Raw genomic sequence first — 22,674 nt, forward strand, 5'->3', positions numbered from 1 at the left:
AGATGTATCATATGTAACGTGTTTTCAAATTTCTCTTTCAATTTCTAAGCCGTACAGAAGCCGCTAAGTAAATAATGACATCACTCCAAACCCCGAGACGGTCTGCAACCGTGATACTGGATAAATTTTTACCATAAACATGTTCTATCCTCCAACATTTAATGGATGAAAGAACGAAAGTAGTTTACTGTCGGGTCTACAAGTTACTACATTTGCCAATTAACTTCTTTACTTTCGATTCCAGGACAATAATGATCTTGTTAAAGTTGAAAACCATGATTCCTCTGGAATTTTAAGGTTGTGATTAAAATTAAAATTTATTATCAGTCGACGACTGCAAAGTAGCGGTCAAATGGATCTCCTTAAACTGAAGGAATTTCCAAATAAATTAGTGTTGCGTATGTTGTGCCTCAATGCTGATATTAATTTACACCAAACATCCATGGTAGGAGGAAAATGTAGTACTGCTATAATTCTTTATAAAGGTGGCTAATTGACCGATTACTAATTAAACACTTTTTTTGACATGGCGCCAAGGTAACTGAAATGTAACAATAAAGTAAGATGTAAACAGTAACATTTATCAAGATAACAGTATGTTACAATACAGAACTTAACTTCGGTAGGGAAGGCGACCTAAAACCACATATCACAAAGAACAAATTCTACCGTGGTCACAATATTTGAATTACGAGGTTTATTTTTTGTAAGTTAACATTAAGAACTATTAAATACACAAGAAAACTATATTATACCTTATAGGATTACCACAACGTATTATTAGAGGGCTTACTCAGTATCCTGTCGTAAGTTTCGTTGGGCGAAATGACATACTCCTATATCTTCTATACAGATTCACATATATTTGCAAACGTCACATGTGAACACGACGAAAGAGAGGTTTGCCGAATTATTGCTAGGGTATTAAGTGCTTGTCGTTTATTTAGTTAAATTAAATAGGTACTTACTTGCCATCAATGTCCACTTGCTGACACGACTCCCAATGTCATTTCTCTTGGCTTACTCAAATGCCAGTTTCCTTATATCATTCAGTATACACAGATCAAAAAAGTTTTGCATCACCTCGGTTCCGAGAGTTCCGGAACCTGTACAGAAAACTGGAGTAGAGAGCAACATCACTTCCACCGTTTTTATTGCTCGTGGAAACCACACATTGCGTATTGTACCACCATACAGCGTGAAATTCAGAAGAGGTGGTCCAGATTCTTGCACACACCGGTACCTCTAATATGCCGTACACGTCCTCTTGCATTGATGCATGCCTATATTCGTCGTGGTATACTATCCACTAGTTCATCAAGGCACTGTTGATCCACATTGTACCACTTCTCAACGGCGATTCGGCGTAGATCCCTCAGAGTGGTTGGTGGATCACGTCGTCCATAAACAGCCCTTTTCAACCTATCCCAGGCATGTTCTATAGGGTTCATGTCTTGAGAAAATGCTGGCCACTCTAGTCGAGCGATGTCTTTATCCTGAAGGAAATAATTCACAAGATGTGCACGATGGGGGTGCGAATTGTGGTCCATGAAGACGATATGGTTGCACTATCGGTCAGAGGATGGCATTTACGTATCGTACAACCGTTACGGCGCCTTCCATGACCACCAGCGGCGTACGTCGGACCCATATAACGCTACCCCAAAACATCACCTTGCAGCACTCGCTAGACAGTGTGTCTAGCGTTCAGCCTGACCGGGTTACCTCCAACCACGTCTCCGACGGTTGCCTGGTTGAAGGCATATGTGACACTCATCAGTAAAGAGAACGTGATGCCAATCCTGAACGGTCCAGTCGGCATGTTGTTCGGCCCATCTATACCGATCAGCATGGTGTCGTGGTTGCAAAGATGGACCTCGCCATGGACGTTGGGAGTGAAGTTGCGCATCATGCAGCCTATTGCGCATGTGGCTGCACGAAAAGAATTATTCAACATGGTGGCGTTGCTGTCAGGGTTCCTCCGATCCATAATCCGTTGGTAGCGGTCAGCCACTGCAGTGGTTACCCTTGGGCGGCCTGAGCGAGGCATGTCATCGGCAGTTTCTGTCTCTCTGTATCCCCTCCATGTCCGAACAACATCGCTTCCCTTATTGAGAGCCCTTCCTGGGACAATGTAACTATGCGGACGCGATCGAACCGCGGTATTGACCGTCTAGGCGTGGTTGAACTACAGACAACAAGAGCCATGTAGCTCCCTCCTGGTGGAATGACTGGAACGGATCGGCTGTCGGATCCCCTTCTTCTAATAGGCACTGCTGATGTTTACATCTTTGGGCGGGTTTAGTGACATCTCTGAACAGTCAAAGGGACTGTGTCTGTGATACAATATCCACAGTCAACGTTTGTCTTCAGGAGTTCTGGGAACCAGGGTGATGCAAAACTTTTTTTGATGTGTGTAAGTTCAACTGGCTTGGATTCATGACCTTTATTGTGTTGTAATAGCTTAATTTCTAGGTATGTTAGAAGCGTTTGTTGGAACTGACCTAAACCTTTATCAACTCCCTAATTTGCTTTTTCTTGTCACGTACTCTTCTTCTTAAGTAGCTTGAGGAACACCGAACATTTTTGAGGCACTCTGCCAGTCTATTTGTTTGTTATTAACAGCATCAATAGCCTTCCGCAAGTTCTCTGAATCGTATAACTGGCGTTTAGAGATTCTCTTATAATTTCCAACTATTATTACTGAAATAGTTATTATAATAATGACCGATGTGTTATATTACCGTAAATGGAAATGAATGGCGGTCCCCACCCGGTCCGCCGGCCGTGGTGGCCAAGCGGTTAAAGGCGCTACAGTCTGGAACCGCGCGACCGCTACGGTCGCAGGTTCGAATCCTGCCTCGGGCATGGATGTGTGTGACGTCCTTAGGTTAGTTAGGTTTAAGTAGTTCTTAGTTCTAGGGGACTGATGACCTTAGAAGTTAAGTCCCATAGTGCTCAGAGCCATTTGAACCATTTTTTTTCCCACCCGGTCCGCTAAATCATGTATGTATATATGGGATAATAGCGGTCCTGTCACACTTACCTAGGGCACTCCTGATGACACTCTTGTCTCCGATAAACACTGGCCATCGTCGACAACATACTGGATTCTATAATTTAAGAAGTCTTCGACACACTCATATCTGTGAACCTATTCCATATGCGTAACAGCCTGCAATGGAACACTATGTCAAGCGCTTTCCACAAATCTAGAAATATGCAAGTGCCTGTTGCCCTTCATCCATATTTCGCAGTATATCATGTGAGAAAAGGGCAATCTAAGTTTCGTAAGAGCGATGCTTTCTGAAACCATGCTACTTCGTGGACATAAGATTATAAATCTAATTATCCAGGTGTAGTATGCCACAGAAGAACAATTGTTACAACTTTTAAAACCCGATGCGCACGAATTCTTCAGATAACACATTAGCGCATAAGTAAACGGCCTCCGCCATTTCTGATGCAACCGTGTCGTCAACACCAGAACATAACCTTGTGCCAAAAATTGCTGCCTCTTGTGGCAGGAAGAAGAAACACGTGGTATGTCATTTTACCAGTTTGTATCATTTATGGACGCTTTCCCCTATAGTTGGCACTTGATGTCCTAAACCAAACACAATGAAATCTAAATAGCTTTGCAATCAGTTGCTAGTCTACGATGTTATCACTATAAATAATAGTAATGCTGTAGACATTTTCGATTGTCCTATTATCCATGCACTAGGTGGAATGTAGTCTTCAAACAATTGTACTAAGCTGGATGCAGGCAATCAGCAGAATGGTCTAGCTAAAGTTTCGGAACCGCCAGAGTGTCATTGACGCATCGTGTTTCATATCTGTCGGCGGAAGAACTGGCTTATGCACTAGAACAAGGTAGAGGCAACGTAGCCCGCAGTGGACAGCGTTCTCTTTGGCAACTGTTCACATTGTCAGCGGACATATATCACTTGCTGAAGGACGTGGCGCGGAAGCGGAAAGAGATCCATATCGTGTGCGCCATGTGGAGGCTGCTGCATGCACTGGAGAGGTGCCTGGTGAGTGGATGTGACTGTGTGATGGTGACCTCTCATGGTATTTGTTGTACCTCTCAGCTCGTACGTAACATTTAACTATCACAATTTTGGGAAACAAGACGCAGAACCAATCAGCGTGGAAACGCTTGCTAATTCCTTCAATGGCTTCAGAACCTCAACAGCAGATAGGCGCCTGCACAAGATGAGACACTTCTGACATTCTACAGAGATCACACGAGGACACTTACTTCCCTTCTAGCGGCAATTTGAGGCACAGTCACAGGCTACCTGTCCATTGAAAAAGAAAGCGTGGGTCATTCCCGTTTTCGAGATGGATCGCTGGAGAGATCCACGTATTTACAGGCTTAAGGAACATCACTGGCGTTAGTGTGTTATAAAACTATGAAAAATATTTTTTGTACCCGCATTATGAGGTTTTTTGGAGAACGAAATTGTCCTCTATAAGTCAACAAGGAGTCTGTAAACAAAGATCTTGCGAAACTCAAGTCGCCGGCCGGAGTGGTCGAGCGGTTAAAGGCGCTACAGTCTGCAACCGCACGACCGCTACGGTCGCCGGTTCGAATCCTGCCTCGGGCATGGATGTGTGTGACGTCCTTAGGTTAGTTAGGTTTAAGTAGTCCTAAGTTCTAGGGGACTTATGACCACAGCAGTTGAGCCCCATAGTGCTCAGAGCCATTTTTGAAACTCAAGTCGCTGTGTTCGTCCAGGAGATCTAAGACGCCCAGGTTGACGCCGTGTTCCTTTACTTCAGGAAGCATTCGTTACAATTACACCGAGTATCGTACCAAGCTTGTGTCGGGATCCAGCAGACAGACCTCAACCTCGTTATTCTCAACGGAACGAAATAGACAGCTACGTAGTTATTTCGTCAGTACTCGTAATTAATGTTGTATGAGTGTGACTGTTTATAACACACATACAAACGATCCATGAGGATGCCGACAGTCGGTGGTGTTGTCTACCGGTAGGTTGCAACGGTAAGACAGACGCGGAATGCAGACAGACCTGCAGCGAACCGATGACTGGTGCTTGGCTGGTAGTTGGCTGAACATTAACAAATTTCACGTATTGCACATACACTGAGCTGGCAAAATTTATGGGATAGCAATATGCATGCACTACTGGCCATTAAAAAATTGCTACACCAAGAAGAAATGCAGATGTTAAACGGGTGGCCTGACAACACCTGCATAAATACCGGGTGTCCTCCCTAAGAATCGTCGGGTCCATTCTGTCTGTTGTTTCGGCAGATTTTTGGAAGTTCTTTTTTGAAGCGTGTTGTTGGAATCACTCCAAACAAGCACTGCTCTTCATACACTACTTGCCATTAAAATTGCTTCACCAAGAACAAATGCAGATGATAAACGGCTATTCATTGGACAAATATATTATACTACAACTGACATGTGATTACATTTTCACGCAATTTGGGAGCATAGATCCTGAGAAATCAGTACCCAGAACAACCACCTCTGGCCGTAACAACGGCCTTGATACGCCTGGGTATTGAGTCAAACAGAGCTTGGATGGCGTGTACACGTACAGCTGCCGATGCAGCTTCAACACGGTACCACAGTTCATCAAGAGTAGTGACTGGCTTATTGTGACGAGTCAGTTGCTCGGCCACCATTGACCAGACGTTTTCAATTGGTGAGAGATCTGGAAAATGTGCTGGCAAGGGCAGCAGTCGAACATTTTCTGTATCCAGAAAGGCCCGTACAGGACCTGCAACATGCGGTCGTGCATTATCCTGCTGAAATGTAGGGACCGAATGAAGGGTAGAGCCACGGGTCGTAACACATCTGAAATGTAACGTCCACTGTTCAACGTGCCGTCAATGGGAACAAGAGGTGACAGAGACGTGTTACCAATGGCAACCCATACCATCACGCCGGGTGATACGCCAGTATGGGGATGACGAATACACGCTTCCAATGTGCGTTTACCGCGATGTCGCCAAACACGGATGCGACCATCATGATGCTGTAAACAGAACCTGGATTCATCCGAAAAAATGACGTTTTGCCATTCGTGCACCCAGGTTCGTCGTTGAGTACACAATCGCAGGCGCTCCTGTCTGTGATGCAGCGTCAAGGGTAACCGCAGCCATGGTCTCCGAGCTGATAGTCCATGCTGCTGCAAACGTCGTCGAACTGCTCGGGCAGATGATTGTTGTCTTGCAAACGTCCGCATCTGTTGACTCAGGGGTAGAGACGTTGCTGCACGAGAGGGTACAGCCATGCGGATAAGATGCCTGTCATCTCGACTGCTACTGATGCGAGGCCGTTGGGATCCAGCACGGCGTTCCGTATTACCCTCCTGAACCCACCGATTTCATATTCTGCTAACCGTCATTGGATATCGACCTACGCGAGCAGCAATGTCGCGATACGATAAACAACAATCGCGATAGGCTACAATCCGATCTTTATCAAAGTCGGAAACGTGATGGTACGCATTTCTCCTCCGTTCACGAGGCATCACAACAACGTTTCACCAGGCAACGCCGTTCAACTGTTGTTTGTGTATGAGAAATCGGTTGGAAACTTTCCTCATCTCAGCACGTTGTAGGTGTCACCACCGGAGCCAACCTTGTGTGAATGCTCTGAAAAGCTAAACATTTGCATCTCACAGCATCCTCTTCCTGTCGGTTAAATTTAGCGTCTGTAGCACGTCATTTTTGTGGTGTAGCAATTTTAATGTCTAGTAGTGTATATAAGAGTGTGCCGAGAATACCACATGTCAGGCATTACCACAGACAACACAGTGGCAGACGGCCTTCACTTTACGATCGAGAGCAGCGGCACTTACTTAGAGTTGTCAATGCTAACAGACAGGCAACACTTCATGAAAGAATTGCAGAAATCAATGTGGGACGTACGACGAACGTATCCTTTAGGACAATTCTGCGAAATATGGCGTTAATGGGGTATGGCAGCAGACGACCGACATGAGTGCCATTGGTAACAGCACGACGTCGACTGCAGCGCCTCTCCTGGGCTCTTGAGAATGTTGGGTGAACCCTAAACGACTTGAAAATAGCGACCTGGTCAGATGAGTCCCGGTTTTAGTGACTAAGAGCTGATGATAGATTTAGAGTGTGGCGCAGAACCCACGAAAGTATGGATCCAAATTATCAACAAGGCACTGTGCAAGGTAGTGGTGGCTCCATAATTATTCTGGGCTGTGTCTACATAGAATGGACTGGGTCCTCTCGTGCAGCTGAAGCAATCTTGACTGGAAATGCTATGTTTGGCTATTTGCAGCCATTCACATACTTCATGTTCCCAAACTACGATAGAATTTCGTATGGATGACAATAGAGCATGTCATCGGGTGAGAATTGTTTGCAGTTGGTTTTAAGAACATTATGGACAATTCGAGTGAATGATTTGGTCACCCAGACCGCGCATCATAAATATCATAAAACGTTTGTGGGGCATAATAGAGAGATCAGTTCCTGCACAAAATTCTACACTGGCAACACTTTCATAGTTACGGACGGCTGTAGACGCAGCATGGCTCAACATTTCTGCAAGGGACTACCCACGACTTGTTGAGTCCATGCCACGTCGAGCTTCTGCACTACGCCTGTCAAAAGGAGGTCCGACACGATATTGCGAGGTATCCCAAGACCTTTGTCTCCTCACTGTAAATAGACGAACAGATCCATTACTGTTTACTATACTGGTGATGGATTACTGGACACAGTAACAAGCTTAAAGTGACCTAAATTGGAGTGGTAACACAAACAGTTTCTAGGAAAAGCTGATGGGAGGCAAGGTTTCCTTGGAAGACTCTTAAGGAAATGTAAAGCGTTCCCAGAGGGTGTTACTAGGGAAAGACTTGTTCGATCGGTTCTTAAGTTTTGCTCGTCGGTCTGGGATCCTTACAAGGTTAAGTTAATAAAACGGAAATAGAATATCCTACGAAGAGCAGCACCTTTCTTTACGACATTGTTTAGTAAACGCGACATCGTTATAGAGGTGACTAACAATGTCCAGTGGAAGACGCTACAGGCGTTACTATAAGATTCGGACAGCATGCAGTGTGTTTCGTAAAGGTTTTTAGTTTTCACAAAGCTCTTTCTTCTACATGATTGAAGCCTTATTCCTCGGGTTGATTTTAAGTTATACATCGAAATTAAAAGTTTATGTTGGCGACAGTTGCAAGTTGCCGGTGCACGTAATTGCCGGCAAGGGTCTGCCTGGTACAGACAGCTCGCTGGCTCTCTCGCTCATTCATTACCTAATATGCTTCGACTCGAGATGGCGAAAACATGACTGTGTTCTCCGTTTCAAGAGGAGCTGTTCAACTGTGTGCCGTTATTTTCATCGACTGTATCGATCGTATGGAAGTGAACCTCCTACAACTCAATGAATTCAATGATGACACCGGCTAATTCAAGGCACTGCTTATAGTCCCATACTCAGGGCTCAAACGTAGTGATCAGGTGCAGCAATATTACATCGCGAAGTCCTAGTAGAGCTTCTTTGTTATTTGCCGTTGCGTCATCCGATCCTTTATGAAGTAAGAAGTGTGTATCTCTGTTGTGCGAGTGACCGTGTTGAGGACCACGCCACAGTAAGAGGTTTTATAGCCCGGAACGTTACCAACATGTGGCCAGCTCTACATGTATGTTTCAGCAGGACAATGCCCGGTACAAGTGACGACGAATGAATAAGCCTTCTGCGAAGAACGACTGGTACCAGAACCTTCCTAGCTTGCACATTCGCCTGTACTTTATCCATTTTGGTCGGTGGGCAAGTTATTCGTTATGCCCTTCATGGAACCACTGTGGATGCTTTGTGAATGTGCCTACCTATCGCGTGCCAGTGTGTTTCCCACCAACATATCCAGACCCTCTTGGATTTCATGCCACGACGTCTGGAGGCTCTGATTGCAGTGTGTGGCAGCTTCACACCGCATTGAATTCGCACGTTCAAAGTGCATGTACAATTCTGTAATTCTAATCATATGCGTATTATCATGTGTCTAGTCTGCGGAATAAATTTCACTGTAATACTTGTATCCTTGGTGAAATTGTCACGAACAATTGTGTACATCTCCGACCAACTCACTCACTATTGTGATAATGTCCAGTGTCAAGCTACACAAGAAACTTACATTCTACACCGAACACACATTGTACGCTCGGTGAGACTTCCTTCCCGAACAGCCAGTATTCCTTTGAATGACCATTTAGAGTGGCACAGTGATTAGAACACTGGACTCTCAAATATATATTCAGCCATTCAGGTTTAGGTTTCTCGGATTTTTCTTACAAATGATACTATTGATATACCTACCTACGATTGTCTTATACGAATTTTTGCGTCGTTTCTGATAACCTAGTCGTCCACGAGACGTCTTTATCTTGGCTGTTTCCCGTTCACAATTGTAGTACCGGTTACCATAACCGGTAGTCTGTTAAAAAAATTTGTAATTACCAAAGTAATGGTGAATTACCGTCGATCTTTCATCCAGCGGAGGCGAGAGGTGTCACAAGTTATTTACACTGTGTGACCCAGAAGAAACAAAGATGTTCGAACAGAAATCTGCGTTACCTCTAATCGTAGCCAAGACAAGCCCTTATAAATATTTTCTATAGTTGTAGAACTATTTTACTTTTTTGTTTATTTCGAGTGTTAATTATTATTTTTTGTGACGTTAAAAATTTGCAACCGTTTGTAATACAGTTTCTACGATACGTCATATACGACACTATATAACGCATATTTGGCAGTCCACATAAAGTATGCCACAATTTCTAACGAATTTTGTAACAAATTTTGAAGGTCACCATCAAGTTCAATGCACGTTTGAACCCGGAAGAGAATATGTTTCATTGTTTCTCATGATTTTAATGTACGTTTCTTCATGAAGGGAGGAATGTCCATTTTACGACTTGGCAGTTAGTCACTTTTCTATCAATCTGCTGCCAAGAGTAGTCTCTGCCCAATCGCATAACACAAAAATTTAACTTCCCGAATTACTGTCCTTCGCTCCTGGATACTCTTTTTTCAGTAGCATGGAAACAGTACACAGTAGAAAATAGGTTAGTGAAGTATGACGTTTTCAGGAATTATTTACAAAATAAAGTGTTTTTTTAAATCTAAAAACCTGAATGAATTAACGAAAAATTAAAAAATTTCATGAAGATTGGAAACAACACCTCATGAGAACTCCTCAGAAGATTATGACTGGGAAAAGAGATACTGGAAGAACTAGAAGAAGATGAGAATGATTTTGTTTGTGAGTTTGGAACAGGCAACAGCCTAAGCCTTATAAGGAAATGATGGTTATGATGATGAATTTCATTTCAATACAGCTGTTTAAAGACCCTTTTTAAATATTTAAAATCGACAAGCATATTTGCATATCACTTTGAAATATTCAAGAACTGCAAAGTTAAAACGTGCTTGCTCATATCTTCGTGGCGAAGCTATCCGTCAAATCCTATGTAAAGGATCATTAATAGATTTATATATCTCTATTACACAAATTTTTTACATCCCTTTAGAAATAAAAATTAAAAAATTAAAAAGATTTTGTTGAAGATCGTTTGATAAAATAGTTACATACCAAACTGAAATTCGTCAAAAGTTAAAACTTAGCGTAGTCCCTCATAAGATATGTGCAAGCAAATTGTAAGTTTGCATTTTTTGAATATTTGATAGTGATATGCAAATTTGCTTGGTGATTTTAGATATTAAAAAGAAGGGTTTAAACTACTGTACTGAAATAAAACTCCGTTACATAATTTGAAACATGGAGGCAATTACTTGCAGTAGATGAAATAAACTAAGGTTTCTGTACTTGATAAGTAACCGCCTCAATTTCCGCCTTCTTATACATCAGTAAGATCGTATGGAAGCATGAACTGCCACGAGTTTGTAGGAGTGTAACTCAAATGGTATGTTTACCAGAATGGATAGCTGCTATTTGATAACACGGTGTTTTCCTTATTGCTCCATGTAAAGTAAATTAATTCTGATTCTGTAATTTTTCTTGTATTTTAGCACTGAAGATGGCTATTTATAGCCGAAATCTACATACGCAAGAGTAATAACGACTAACGGGATTGCGACTGTCTGCTGTGTGCTTCACCATCCTCAAATACTTTATGTAGTATGGTGACAGTGCGTGGTAGTGGCTCAGTGTTCACTTTTACTGATCTCTCTACTTTCGATCAAATCCCGAATCCAGCGAAAGATAATTAGGATCACTTGCAGAATGTCCAGTTGAGATCTTATAGCAAGCGGTTGTTGACATGATCCTGATGCTGTCTTCAGATACTGTTGATACTATGCACATACTGATTGGAGTCGTGTGTGTGTGTGTGTGTGTTTATATCTGCGCTTGACAGATGAATGTCCAGTAAGAAATTATTTGACTGAAGTGACGTGGAAGTGTTGAGTGTAAAACAATTGTTGCCCCATGTCCCCTCTGTTGGAAGCTAACATTAACGCAGTTGCACCTACCTGAATAGCAGGCAGCTCAGCTCTATGTATATCTGTACTGTACAGAGAGCACGGCACTCAGTAAATATACATTGTACTATACAGTTAAAGGGTTACATTTTCGAACTCCATAACTGTCTCCCATTGCGACACAGAGGTTTAAATTTGCTGAAAGGTGCCCCAACTTTCCTCGGTAATGGTGCAAAATCATGGCGCCATGCAATATCACCCTCGGGGTTGCCCACGCTTCAAACAGCAACATGTCGACACTTGTGAAAGAAACGTCAAACCTCCGAAGTTCGTGTGGGGTGAAACGTGAGTTAATGGTGTGACATTGGCACCAAATTTCACCACAATTTTGTCTAACCCCACTGCGTCTACCTGTACAGAGACAATCTTTGACAGGTACACGTGCGCATCCGCATAGGTGTTAGACAAAATAGCAACCCCTTCAACGCCCGTCATATTCGGCGTACCTGCAAGCAGGCACTAGAGCAACAGCGTAGTACTTCTCAGCTGCATGCTGTTACAGGGTTGCCTGCCTGTAGTGGACTGACAAGGCAGCCAGTCCACAGAGACGGGTAGCCGAAAGGGCACACGTACACACACGCCGACTGGCGCGAAGTCTGGAACAGGATTCGTAATGAATGTGATAAAGAAAAGAACGTAGCTACTAGAACACTTAACTTTTATATCGTCCTTTGGTATACAGCATTCTTGATGATACAAGTGAGACTATCTTGAGATACATGAAGTAACTAATGGCGCCTTGCTAGGTCGTAGCCATGGACTTAGCTGAAGGCTATTCTAACTGTCTCTCGGCAAATGAGAGAAAAGGCTTCGTCAGTGTAGTCGCTAGCAACGTCGTCGTACAACTGGGGCGAGTGCTAGTACGTCTCTCGAGACCTGCCTTGTGGTGGCGCTCGGTCTGCGATCCTGACAGTGGCGACACGCGGGTCCGACATGTACTAATGGACCGCGGCCGATTTAAGCTACCACCTAGCAAGTGTGGTGTCTGGCGGTGACACCACACTGCCTGCATGTGAATAGGAGTGTCTGTGTTTTTAAAGTGGCAGGAAAAGTATGTGGGAGGCACCACGGGTGTTACCGAACTGAGGGCTTAGAAGAACTCTTTATCATTTTATTCACGTGTGTGTCAATGTTGCACCCACCCCATGATCACGCCACAGGGGTGATGAAAAAGCATAAACACCCTTTACTGCTTCGGACCACGTTGAAATTTCGTCGAACGGTTTTGAATGGTCCTTGGTGGTTCCGTCCCATACACCAGAGCAAAAATTGCGCTCACACAACACTTCAGAGGTATGCAATCATGTTCCATGGGATTGCAGGTGCATCATTGTCAGGAACGTCTTTCTGTTGCTCGTAGCGTTGCGAACAGTCATTTTTGACTGCGAAATGTGTGGGAATCTACGCTCGAAGAGAAGGAGCGGTTTCATTGGCAACCTTTCTGACAGTTCCCGAAGCCTTTTCGTGTCGATTCTTAGGAACTGTGTGTCTGAAATGTTTTCCTCGGTCACCCGTTAGAAAACTACGTGATTTCAATGCTGTCCTCCATCGTACAGCCGTGAAAAGAAGTGGTCAAATGTGGGCAAAAGAGGATGCAACGATTTTACCAACGTGAGACATATCGATGTAGCATCTTTGGAGGGAATTTTGCTGACATTTGGTACCAACGAGACATCATTAACCCACTTTACACTTTATGTGACCTCCTGAGTTCTCGTCTTTTTTTCGCATGTTTGGGCAGTTTGCCGTTCGAAGCATGGCCGAGCCTGAGGAGAATGACGCAGGGCACCACACTTTCGAACCATTACAAAAGAAAGTTGCAGGCATCTGTGAGCCTATTTCAAACTCCTGCGTCACAGTGGGAGACAATTATAGGGCTTTCGAAAACTGACCCTATAACTGTGACACACACCTTAAAAAGATATTTTTATTAAAAAAATGTGAATCAGTATTTGTTTTTCAGACATACATTTGATAATAAAGATAGAATACAAATAACAGAAAAAAGCTATTACTTGAAATAGTCGAATCAGCGACTTTGCAATTACAACACTTATACGCTACACACTCAGCAATCGGTGGCTGCATTAAATTTCTCGAAACGTTTTCTTTTGTACTTAGCAGCTCTCAAAAATCTTGAAAGCTTTAATCCCAGTTTTTTCGAGTCGTTTTGGCTTAGGAAATTAACATTCGGTCACTTATTTTCAAATATCACAAGGAGAACACGGCAAGTATCATAACCCGATTTTCCCTGAAACTTTGCTCTTATGTTTGTCCTTCAGGAAGATTTGATGCATTACTTCGGGTGATACCGATCGTACAACATTGGAAAAATAGAAATTCTGAAGAATACGAGTATTGCACGAAGGTAAGTTTGCCGCCGCGAGATTTCTTGGTACGAATCTCACTCGGCGAAGAAACGTCGTTAGCATCGCTGAAGATTTCGAACGTTGGGAATAATTTCACGGCAAATCAAGCGTAACGGGATGACTTCCAGGAAAACTGGCGCTTGCAGGTGATTATGAGCCAACGTATGCCACATCAAAAACGATTTATTGTTTTTTTGTCTTTTTAATTCATTCACTATATACGAGGGTAATACCAAAAGTAAGGTCTCCTATTTTTTTATAAGTACATATGCCTGTTTATTTCTACAATGGTTTACATCAGTTTACAGCTCGAACATTTAGCTATTTTTCGACATAATCATCATTTCTGTCGATGCATTTTTGTAGACTCTGTGGCAGTTTTTGTATGCGCATGTCATACCAGCTCGCCGCCATGCTGTTCAGAAAGTTATGAACCTCTTCTTTCACCTCGTCGTCGGAGCTGAATCGCTGGGACCACAATTAATGCTGACAGGTACTGTGAGACTCTGAAAGAACTCAAACGGGCAATTCCGAACCTGAGAAGAGGAATGTTGGGCAAGGGCGTACACATTCTGCATGACAACGCTCGCCCACACGTCGCTCGGCAAACCGTTGCTCTCCTGCAACAGTTTCAGTGGAATATAATCACCCACCCACCCTACAGTCCTGAGTTGGCGCCCGGTTCCGTAGGTTAAAAGAACATTTGGCCGGAAAGAGATTCAGATCCGACAACGAGGTGAAAGAAGAGGTTCATAATTTTCTGAACAGCATGGCGGCGAGCTGGTATGACATGCGCATACAAAAACTGCCACAGAGTGTACAAAAATGCATCGACAGAAATGATGATTATGTCGAAAAATAGCTAAATGTTCAAGCTGTAAAGTGATGTAAACCATTGTAAAAATAAACAGGTCTATGTACTTTTAAAAAATAGGAGACCTTACTTTTTGGATTACCCTCGTATATAGTGAATGAATTAAAAAGACAAAAAAAACAATAAATCGTTTTTGATGTGGCATACCTTGGCTCATAATCACCTGCAAGCGCCAGTTTTCCTGGAAGTCATACCGTTACGCTTGATTTGCCGTTAATTTATTGCCAACGTTTGAAATTTTCGGCAATGCTAACGACGTTTCTTCGCCGAGTGAGATTCGTATGAAGAAATGTCGCGGCGGCAAACTTACCTTCGTGCAATACTCGTATTCTTCAGAATTTCTATTTTTCCAGTGTTGTACGATCGGTATCACCCGAAGTAATGCATCAAATCTTCCTGAAGAACAGACATAAGAGCGAAGTTTCAGGGAAAATCCGGTTATGGCACTTGCCGTGTTCTCCGTGTGATATATGAAAGTAAGTGTCCGAATGTTAATTTCCTAAACCAACACGACTCCAAAAAATCTAGTTTAAATCTTTCAAGACTTTTGAGCGCTGCTAAGTACAAAACAAAACGTTTAGAAAAATTTAACGCAGCCACTGATTGCTGACTGTGTAGCGTATGAGTGTTGTCATTGCAAAGTCGCTGATTCGACAATTGCTAGTAATAATTTTTTTCTGTTATTTGTATTCTGTGTTTATTATCAAATATATATCTTAAAAAACAAATACTGTTTCATAAGTTTTTCAATAAACGGACCATCATTTTACGGTGTGTATCACAGTTACAGGGTCAGTTTTCGAAACCGCTATAACTGTCTCCCACAGCGACGCAGAAGTTTGAAATTGGCTCAAAGATGCCTTCCTTTTGTAATGGTGCGAAAGTGTGGTGCCCTGCGTCATCATCCTCAGGCTCGGTCATGCTTCGGACGGCAAACTGCCGAAATAAGAGAAAAAAAAGACGAGAACTCAGGAGATCCCATAAAGTGTAACGGGGGTTAATGATGTCTCGTTGGTACCAAATGCCAGCAAAATTCCCTCCAAAGGTGTTACATGGATCTGTCACACGTTGGGAAAGTCGTTGCACCCTCTTTTACCCACATTTGATCTTCTTTTGACGTCTGTACGATGGAGGAGAGAACCACAATGCATTCGCAAACATTCGTGTAGTAATCTTACACGGGTATCGGCAGATGAATGAACGAAAGAAGAGAAAAAACACTAAGTATAGGGGTTTGAAAACTTGGCGCGACAGTGTGAAGGTTCGATGCTAGCCACTGTGCCACTGCTTCGGCTAAACTACATAGTTGCTAAAAGGCATATAAAGTACATGGGTTACTTTGGGTGTTGTTTGCTCAGAAATGGTCGAGTATCTACGGATAAGGCGAGAAGATGATCGCAGTAGACTAGGATCTCGCTATTCAGCTTACTTGTGACTTGATACTTCAGGCGGCTTATAGCTTCTTGGTAGAGTGACACCTGCTTGATGCACGGTATGCCACGCAGGCGTGATGGCGGCGTTCCGGCGGCACCCCGAGACGGGCTCGGTGTTCGGCAAGCTGTCGGCGCGCCGCATGCTGGTCGTGTTCTGCGCCGAGCTGCTGGGCACCGCGCTGCTCATGTTCGTGGGCTGCATGGGCGGCGTCTACGGACTCGACGGCACCTCCCAGAAGCCGCCCGGCCTGCAGGGCCCGCTCGTCTTCGGCATGACCGTTGCCACAGTCATACAGGTCAGTCGACACTCGCACTTAGGCGCACGTTACTAAGTCCAGTCACTCAGTAATACCACCTCTGTTGCATCGCCATTTACGACCGTCCTCTCCAATAAACTAATACACAAAAGTACCTAGGACCAATTTTAGATCGTAAACTAACCATTCCACGATATACTAAAATTGCTAACCGGCTGAACATGAGAACTGAATCCCTCCACTGTATTCCACACGTGCAAAAGCCTGATCCGACCCACGCTCTCTTATGTCACCGTCTCCACTATAAATTTTAGGACCCTCCAAATCGTCTCAGTCCATAACCGCGCGACGGCTACGGTAGCAGGTTCCTCCCTCGGGCATGGTTGGTTGTTTTGGGAAAGGAGACCAGACAGCGAGCTCATTGGTCTCACCGGATTAGGGAAGAACGGGGAAGGAAGTCGGCCGTGCCCTTTGAAAGGAACCATCCTGGAATTTGCCAGGAGCGATTTAGGGAAATCACGGAAAACCTAAATCAGGATGGCCGGATGCGGGATTGAACCGTCGTCCTCCCGAATGCGAGTCCACTCTCTAACCACTGCACCACCTCGCTCGGTCCTCTGGCATGGATGTGTGTGATGACCTTAGGTTAAAGTAGTTCTAAGTTCTAGGGGACTGATGACCTCAGATGTTAAGTCCCATAGTGCTCAGAGCCATTTCCATTTTCCAAATCCTCGAACGCTGTTTAATACACCCCTCTCTCTGTATCCATTTGACATCACACACTACGATCTCTTATGAGCTTATTAATTTACCCTGACCCCACACCTTCCCAATTTACCATTACTTGCTGCCACCTACAATGGAAGATGATGTGTTGTTCATTATCATTTATGGAAAATGCTTTTGAAGAACGCCGGCCGCTGTGACCGAGCCTTTGTAGACGCTTTAGTCTGGAACTGCGAGACCGCTACGGTCACAGGTTCGAATCCTTCCTCTGGCATGGCTGTGTGTGATGTCCTTAGGTTAGTTAGGTTTAAGTAGTTCTAAGTTCTAGGGAACTGATGACCTCAGATGTTAAGTCCCATAGTGCTCAGAGGCATCTGAACTTTTTTTTTTGTTTAAGAACGTTGCTTCTATTTAGCACACAGTGCAAATTTGGTGCATTGTGTAGAAAATAATTGGCAACCAATGCTGTACAATCGCAATAAAGTCATGAGATGTTGAATTGACTATTTTATTAGAACATGTTACGCGTTTCGGGATTACATCCATCTTCAGACATCTGTTACAAAAAAATGCAAAATATAAGTGAACAGCACATTCAACACTTCTCAACGTTACAGAAAATGAGATCTGGTCATAAAAGTTACATACCACAAACTTCAACTCATTCCTAACCAACCTGGCGTACAGCCTTGACAACTCAAAGAAAGTGTTGAATAACACATGACTGCGACACAAGCAGTCTTGAAGCAAAGCGTATACTTACGCTAAACAAGTCAACTAGCAGCGAAGCGCCCTCGGTAGGGGGCGCTGCATGGTCATATTTTGTCCTTTTTTGTAACAGATGTCTGAAGATGGGTGTAATTCCGCAACGCGTAACAAGCGAAAAAAGTGGTCCAACTAAAACATTTTTATTTCTTTACGTACTACACGAATATGTAATAAAAAATGGGGGTTCCTATGCAGAAAAACGCAGTTGATATCCGTCTGACCTAAGACAGCGCCATCTAGCGGACCAACCATAGCGCCATGTGGTTTCCCCCTTCAAGCTAGACAAGTTTCGTTCTTTGTAGTTTTTTCGTTTGACGCTTATTTCGTGAGATATTTGGCCCGGTCACGATCAATGGACCACCCTGTATATCTTCCACAGAGATTAACTTCAAATGAAATTAGGTCATATTTATTTTTAGCATAACAGTAAATCACATTGTAATAAATACACTTCTCGGATTTTCCGGCGGATCGATCAGCCGCGCCTTGCAGCAGCGACAGCAGCAGTTACCACCACCTGATGATGTCGAGCAGTTGCATCGATGAAATATTGTGCGAGTTACACAATCCGATCCAGAGCAAACCCGAGAAGTCACATGCTGTAATACTTTTCACAGTTCTTCATCGGACCACATTGCAAAAAATTTTCATTGTATTGACTGCTGAGTTACGTGGCTTTGAATTATATTGTTTTAAGACTACTGCAACCAGCCACTTTGTGCAACGTACAGCTGATAATATTTTTGTGCCACGATTATGAATGTTACACAATACGATCCAGAGCAAACCCGAGAAGTCACATGCTGTAATACTTTTCACAGTCCTTCATCGGACCACATTGCAAAAAATTTTCATTGTATTGACTGCTGAGTTACGTGGCTTTGAATTATATTGCTTTAAGACTACTGCAACCAGCCACTTTGTGCAACGTATAGCTGATAATATTTTTGTGCCACGATTATGAATGTGAAAACTGGAACGACAGCAAAGCCATGTACTGCAGCCATGTACTGCATCCAAATTGCAATCGATGCTTTCACAAACTATAAAATGAATATCGGTATATGTACACTGAGGAGCCAAAGAATCTGGTACGACTGCCAAATATCTTGTAGCGCCCCCGCGAGCACGCAGAAGTGCCGCAACACGACGTGGCATGGACTCGACTAATGTCTGAAGTAGTGCTGGAGGGAATTGACACTATGAATCCTGCAGGGCTGTCCATAAATCCGTATGAGTACGAGGGGGTGGAGATCTCTTCTGAACAGCACGTTGCAAGGCATCTCACATATGCTCAGTAATGTTCATGTCATTGGAGTTTGGGAACTAGCGGAAGTGTTTAAACTCAGAGGAGTCTTCCCGGAGCCACTCTGCAGAAATTCTGAACGTGTTGTCTTGCTGCAATTGCCCAAGGCAGTCGGAATGCACAATGGACATGAATGGATGCAGGTGATCAGAGAAGATATTTACGTCTGTGCGCCTGTCAAAATCGTGTATAGACGTATCAGGGGTCCCATGTCACTGCAACTGCACGTGCCCTCACCATTACTGAGGCTCCATAAGCTTGAACAGTCCCCTGCCGACATTCAGGGTCCATGGATTCATGAGGTTGTCTACCCGCTCAATAAAATTTTAAACGGGTCTCTTCCGACCAAGCAACATGTTTCCAGTCATCAACAGTCCGGTGTTGTCGGGCCTAGGCGAGGCGTAAAGTTTTGCGTCGTGCAGTCACCAAGAGCACACGAGTGAACCATCGGCTCCGAAAGCCAATATTGATGATGTTTCGTTGAATGGTTCGCAAACTGACACTTGTTGATGGCCCATCATTGAAATCTGCGGCAATCTGCGGAAGGATTGCACTTCTGTCTCGATGAACGATTCTCTTCCGTCGTCGTTGGTCCCGTTCTTGCAGGATCTTTTTCCGGCCGCAGTGATGTCGGAGAGTTGATGTTTTACCCGATTCCTGATATTCCCGGTACTCTTGTCAAATGGTCGTACGGGAAAATCCCCACTTCATCGCTGGCTCAGAGATACTGTACCCCATCACTCGTGCGCAGGATACAACACCACGTTCAAACTCACTTAAATCCTGATAACCTGCCATTGTAGAAGCAGTAACCAATCTATCGACTGCGCCAAACACTTATATAGGCGTTCCAGACCGCAGCGCCGTATTCTGTCTGATTACGTATCTCTGTATTTGAATTCGCATGTCTATACCTGTTTCTTTGGCGCTTCAGTGTGTTAACCAATGTACACTACTGGTCATTAAAAATGCTACATCACGAAGATGATGTGCTACAGAGGCGAAATTTAACCGACAGGAAGAAGATGCTGTGATATGCAAATTATTAGCTTTTCAGAGCATTCACACAAGGTTGGTGCCGGTGGCGACACCTACAGCGTGCTGACATGGGGGAAGTTTCCAACCGATTTCTCATACACAAACAGCAGTGGACCGGCGTTGCCTGGTGAAACGTTGTTGTGATGCCTCGTGTAAGGAGGAGAAATGCGTACCATCACGTTTCCGACATTGATAAAGGTCGGATTGTAGCCTATCACGATTGCGGTTTATCGTATCGCGACATTGCTGCTCGCGTTGGTCGAGATCCAATGACTGTTAGCAGAATATGGAATCGGTGGGTTCAGGAAGCTAATACGGAATGCCGTGCTGGATCCCAACGGCCTCGTACCACTAGCAGTCGAGATGACAGGCATCTTATCCGCATGGCTGTAACGGATCGTGCAGCCACGTCTCGATCCCTGAGTCAACAGATGGGGACGTTTGCAAGACAACAACCATCTCCACGAACTGTTCGACGACGTTTGCAGCAGCATGGACAATCAGCTCGCAGACCATGGCTGCGTTTACCCTTGACGCTGCATCACAGACAGGAGCGCCTGCGATGGTGTACTCAACGACGAACCTGTGTGCACGAATGGCAAAAAGTCATTTTTTCGGATGAGACCAGGTTCTGTTTACAGCATCATGATGGTCGCATCCGTGTTTGGCGACATCGCGGTGAACGCACATTGGAAGCGTGTATTCGTCATCCCCATACTGGCGTATCACCCGGCGTGATGGTATGGGTTGCCATTGGTAACACGTCTCAGTCACCTCTTGTTCCCATTGACGGCACTTTGAACAGTGGACGTTACATTTCAGATGTGTTACGACCCGTGTCTCTACCCTTCATTCGGTCGCTACATTTTAGCAGGATAATGCACGACCGCATGTTGCAGGTCCTGTACTGGCTTTTCTGGATACGGAAGATGTTCGCCTGCTGCCCTGGCCAGCACATTCTCCAGATCTCTCAACAATTGAAAACGTCTGGTCAATGGTGGCCGAGAAACTGACTCGTCACAATACGACAGTCACTACTTTTGATGAACTGTGGTATCGAGTTGAAGCTGCATGGGCAGTTGTACCTGTACACGCCATCCACGCTCTGTTTGACTCAATGCCCAGGCGTATCAAGGCCGTTATTACACCAGAGGTGGTTGTTCTGAGTACTGTTTTCTCAGGATCTATGCACCCAAATTGCGTGAAAATGTAATCACATATGAGTTGTAGTATAATATATTTGTCCAATGAATACCCGTTTATCATCTGCATTTCTTCTTGGTGTAGCAATTTTAATGGCCAGTAGTGTACATTTTACGTGTCTTTTTTTTTAAGTATGTTTTTTGTTTCCTCAGATCGTGGGCCACATATCGGTGGCGCACCTGAACCCTTCGGTGACGCTGTGTGCGGTGCTGCGCGGCGACTTGAACGTGGCGGCCGCCCTGGTGTACCTGGTGGCTGAGGGCGTGGGCGCCGTTCTGGGCTTCGGCCTGCTGCTGGTGCGTCGCTGCTACGTAGCCGACGAAGTTTTGCAGACTCATTGCTGAAAGACACGGGATATCCAGTCCATTCTGGCTGCGGCTGTCGTGAGAGCAATGCCCTCTGCCTAAAAATGCTACCGTGGGACTTGGCGCAGTGGCTAGCATACTGGACTCTCATTCTGGAGGAGGGCGGTTTAGATCTCCGACCGGGCATCCGTATTAAGGTTTTCCGTGATATTCCTAAATCGCTTCAGGAAATTTCCGGTACGATTCTTTTAGAAGATCACGGCTGATTTTTTTCCCCATCCTTTTCCAATGCGAGCGAGTTGTAGACACTTGTGAGATGCGACACTTGTGAGAAACTGGAATGTGGCGACACTCGTGAGAAATCCGGGATGTTTAGAGACCACCACAGGGTGTGTCGCAAATGCTGCGCCACTACCTGCTCGGCCACTACCTGCTGCCGCTCGGTGTGTGTGATTGAGCGCTCGGCTTGTGCCGGCTCGGGCAGCTGCCAAGGGACGTTCACACTCCTCCAGTGCAGCCAGGTTGCATTATTTCAGAATTTTTTGGGGCAAGGAAGAGCAGCCTTAGTCAGAAGTCGGAGCTGATTTTGCCCCCACGATATCATGTCAACCATTAGTTGCAGCACAGTTACGCGTAAGACCTTTTTCATTGAAATTCTTATTCTGATTAATCTTGCATAGGGCATAATTTTCGCTCAACCTCATACTTAACGATATATTTTACAGAAACTATAGAAACCGATAATGTTTTCCATCTTTCAACCCCTCACCCAAAATCTGATATGATAGGAGTGGCAACCTTTTACCATATATTAAGAGGAGCCAACTAAAGAATTTGCTCTCGGTAGAAACTTTTTCATTAATTA

General features: G+C 44.3%; 1 protein-coding gene across 4 annotated transcripts in view; it reads left to right on the forward strand.

The window, feature by feature from the left end:
• The window catches only part of LOC126203898 (aquaporin AQPAe.a-like), a 420,935-nt gene that overhangs the window by 365,925 nt on the left and 32,336 nt on the right, over window positions 1-22,674 (forward strand). For all 4 annotated transcript variants that reach the window (XM_049938284.1, XM_049938286.1, XM_049938285.1 and 1 more), the window contains exons 3-4: window positions 16,279-16,502; window positions 21,657-21,800. In XM_049938284.1, coding sequence (XP_049794241.1) covers window positions 16,279-16,502; window positions 21,657-21,800 — 368 coding nt within the window. The remainder of the gene's footprint in view (window positions 1-16,278; window positions 16,503-21,656; window positions 21,801-22,674) is intronic.

Source organism: Schistocerca nitens, chromosome 9, assembly GCF_023898315.1.
Source record: "Schistocerca nitens isolate TAMUIC-IGC-003100 chromosome 9, iqSchNite1.1, whole genome shotgun sequence".
Lineage (NCBI taxonomy): Eukaryota > Metazoa > Arthropoda > Insecta > Orthoptera > Acrididae > Schistocerca > Schistocerca nitens.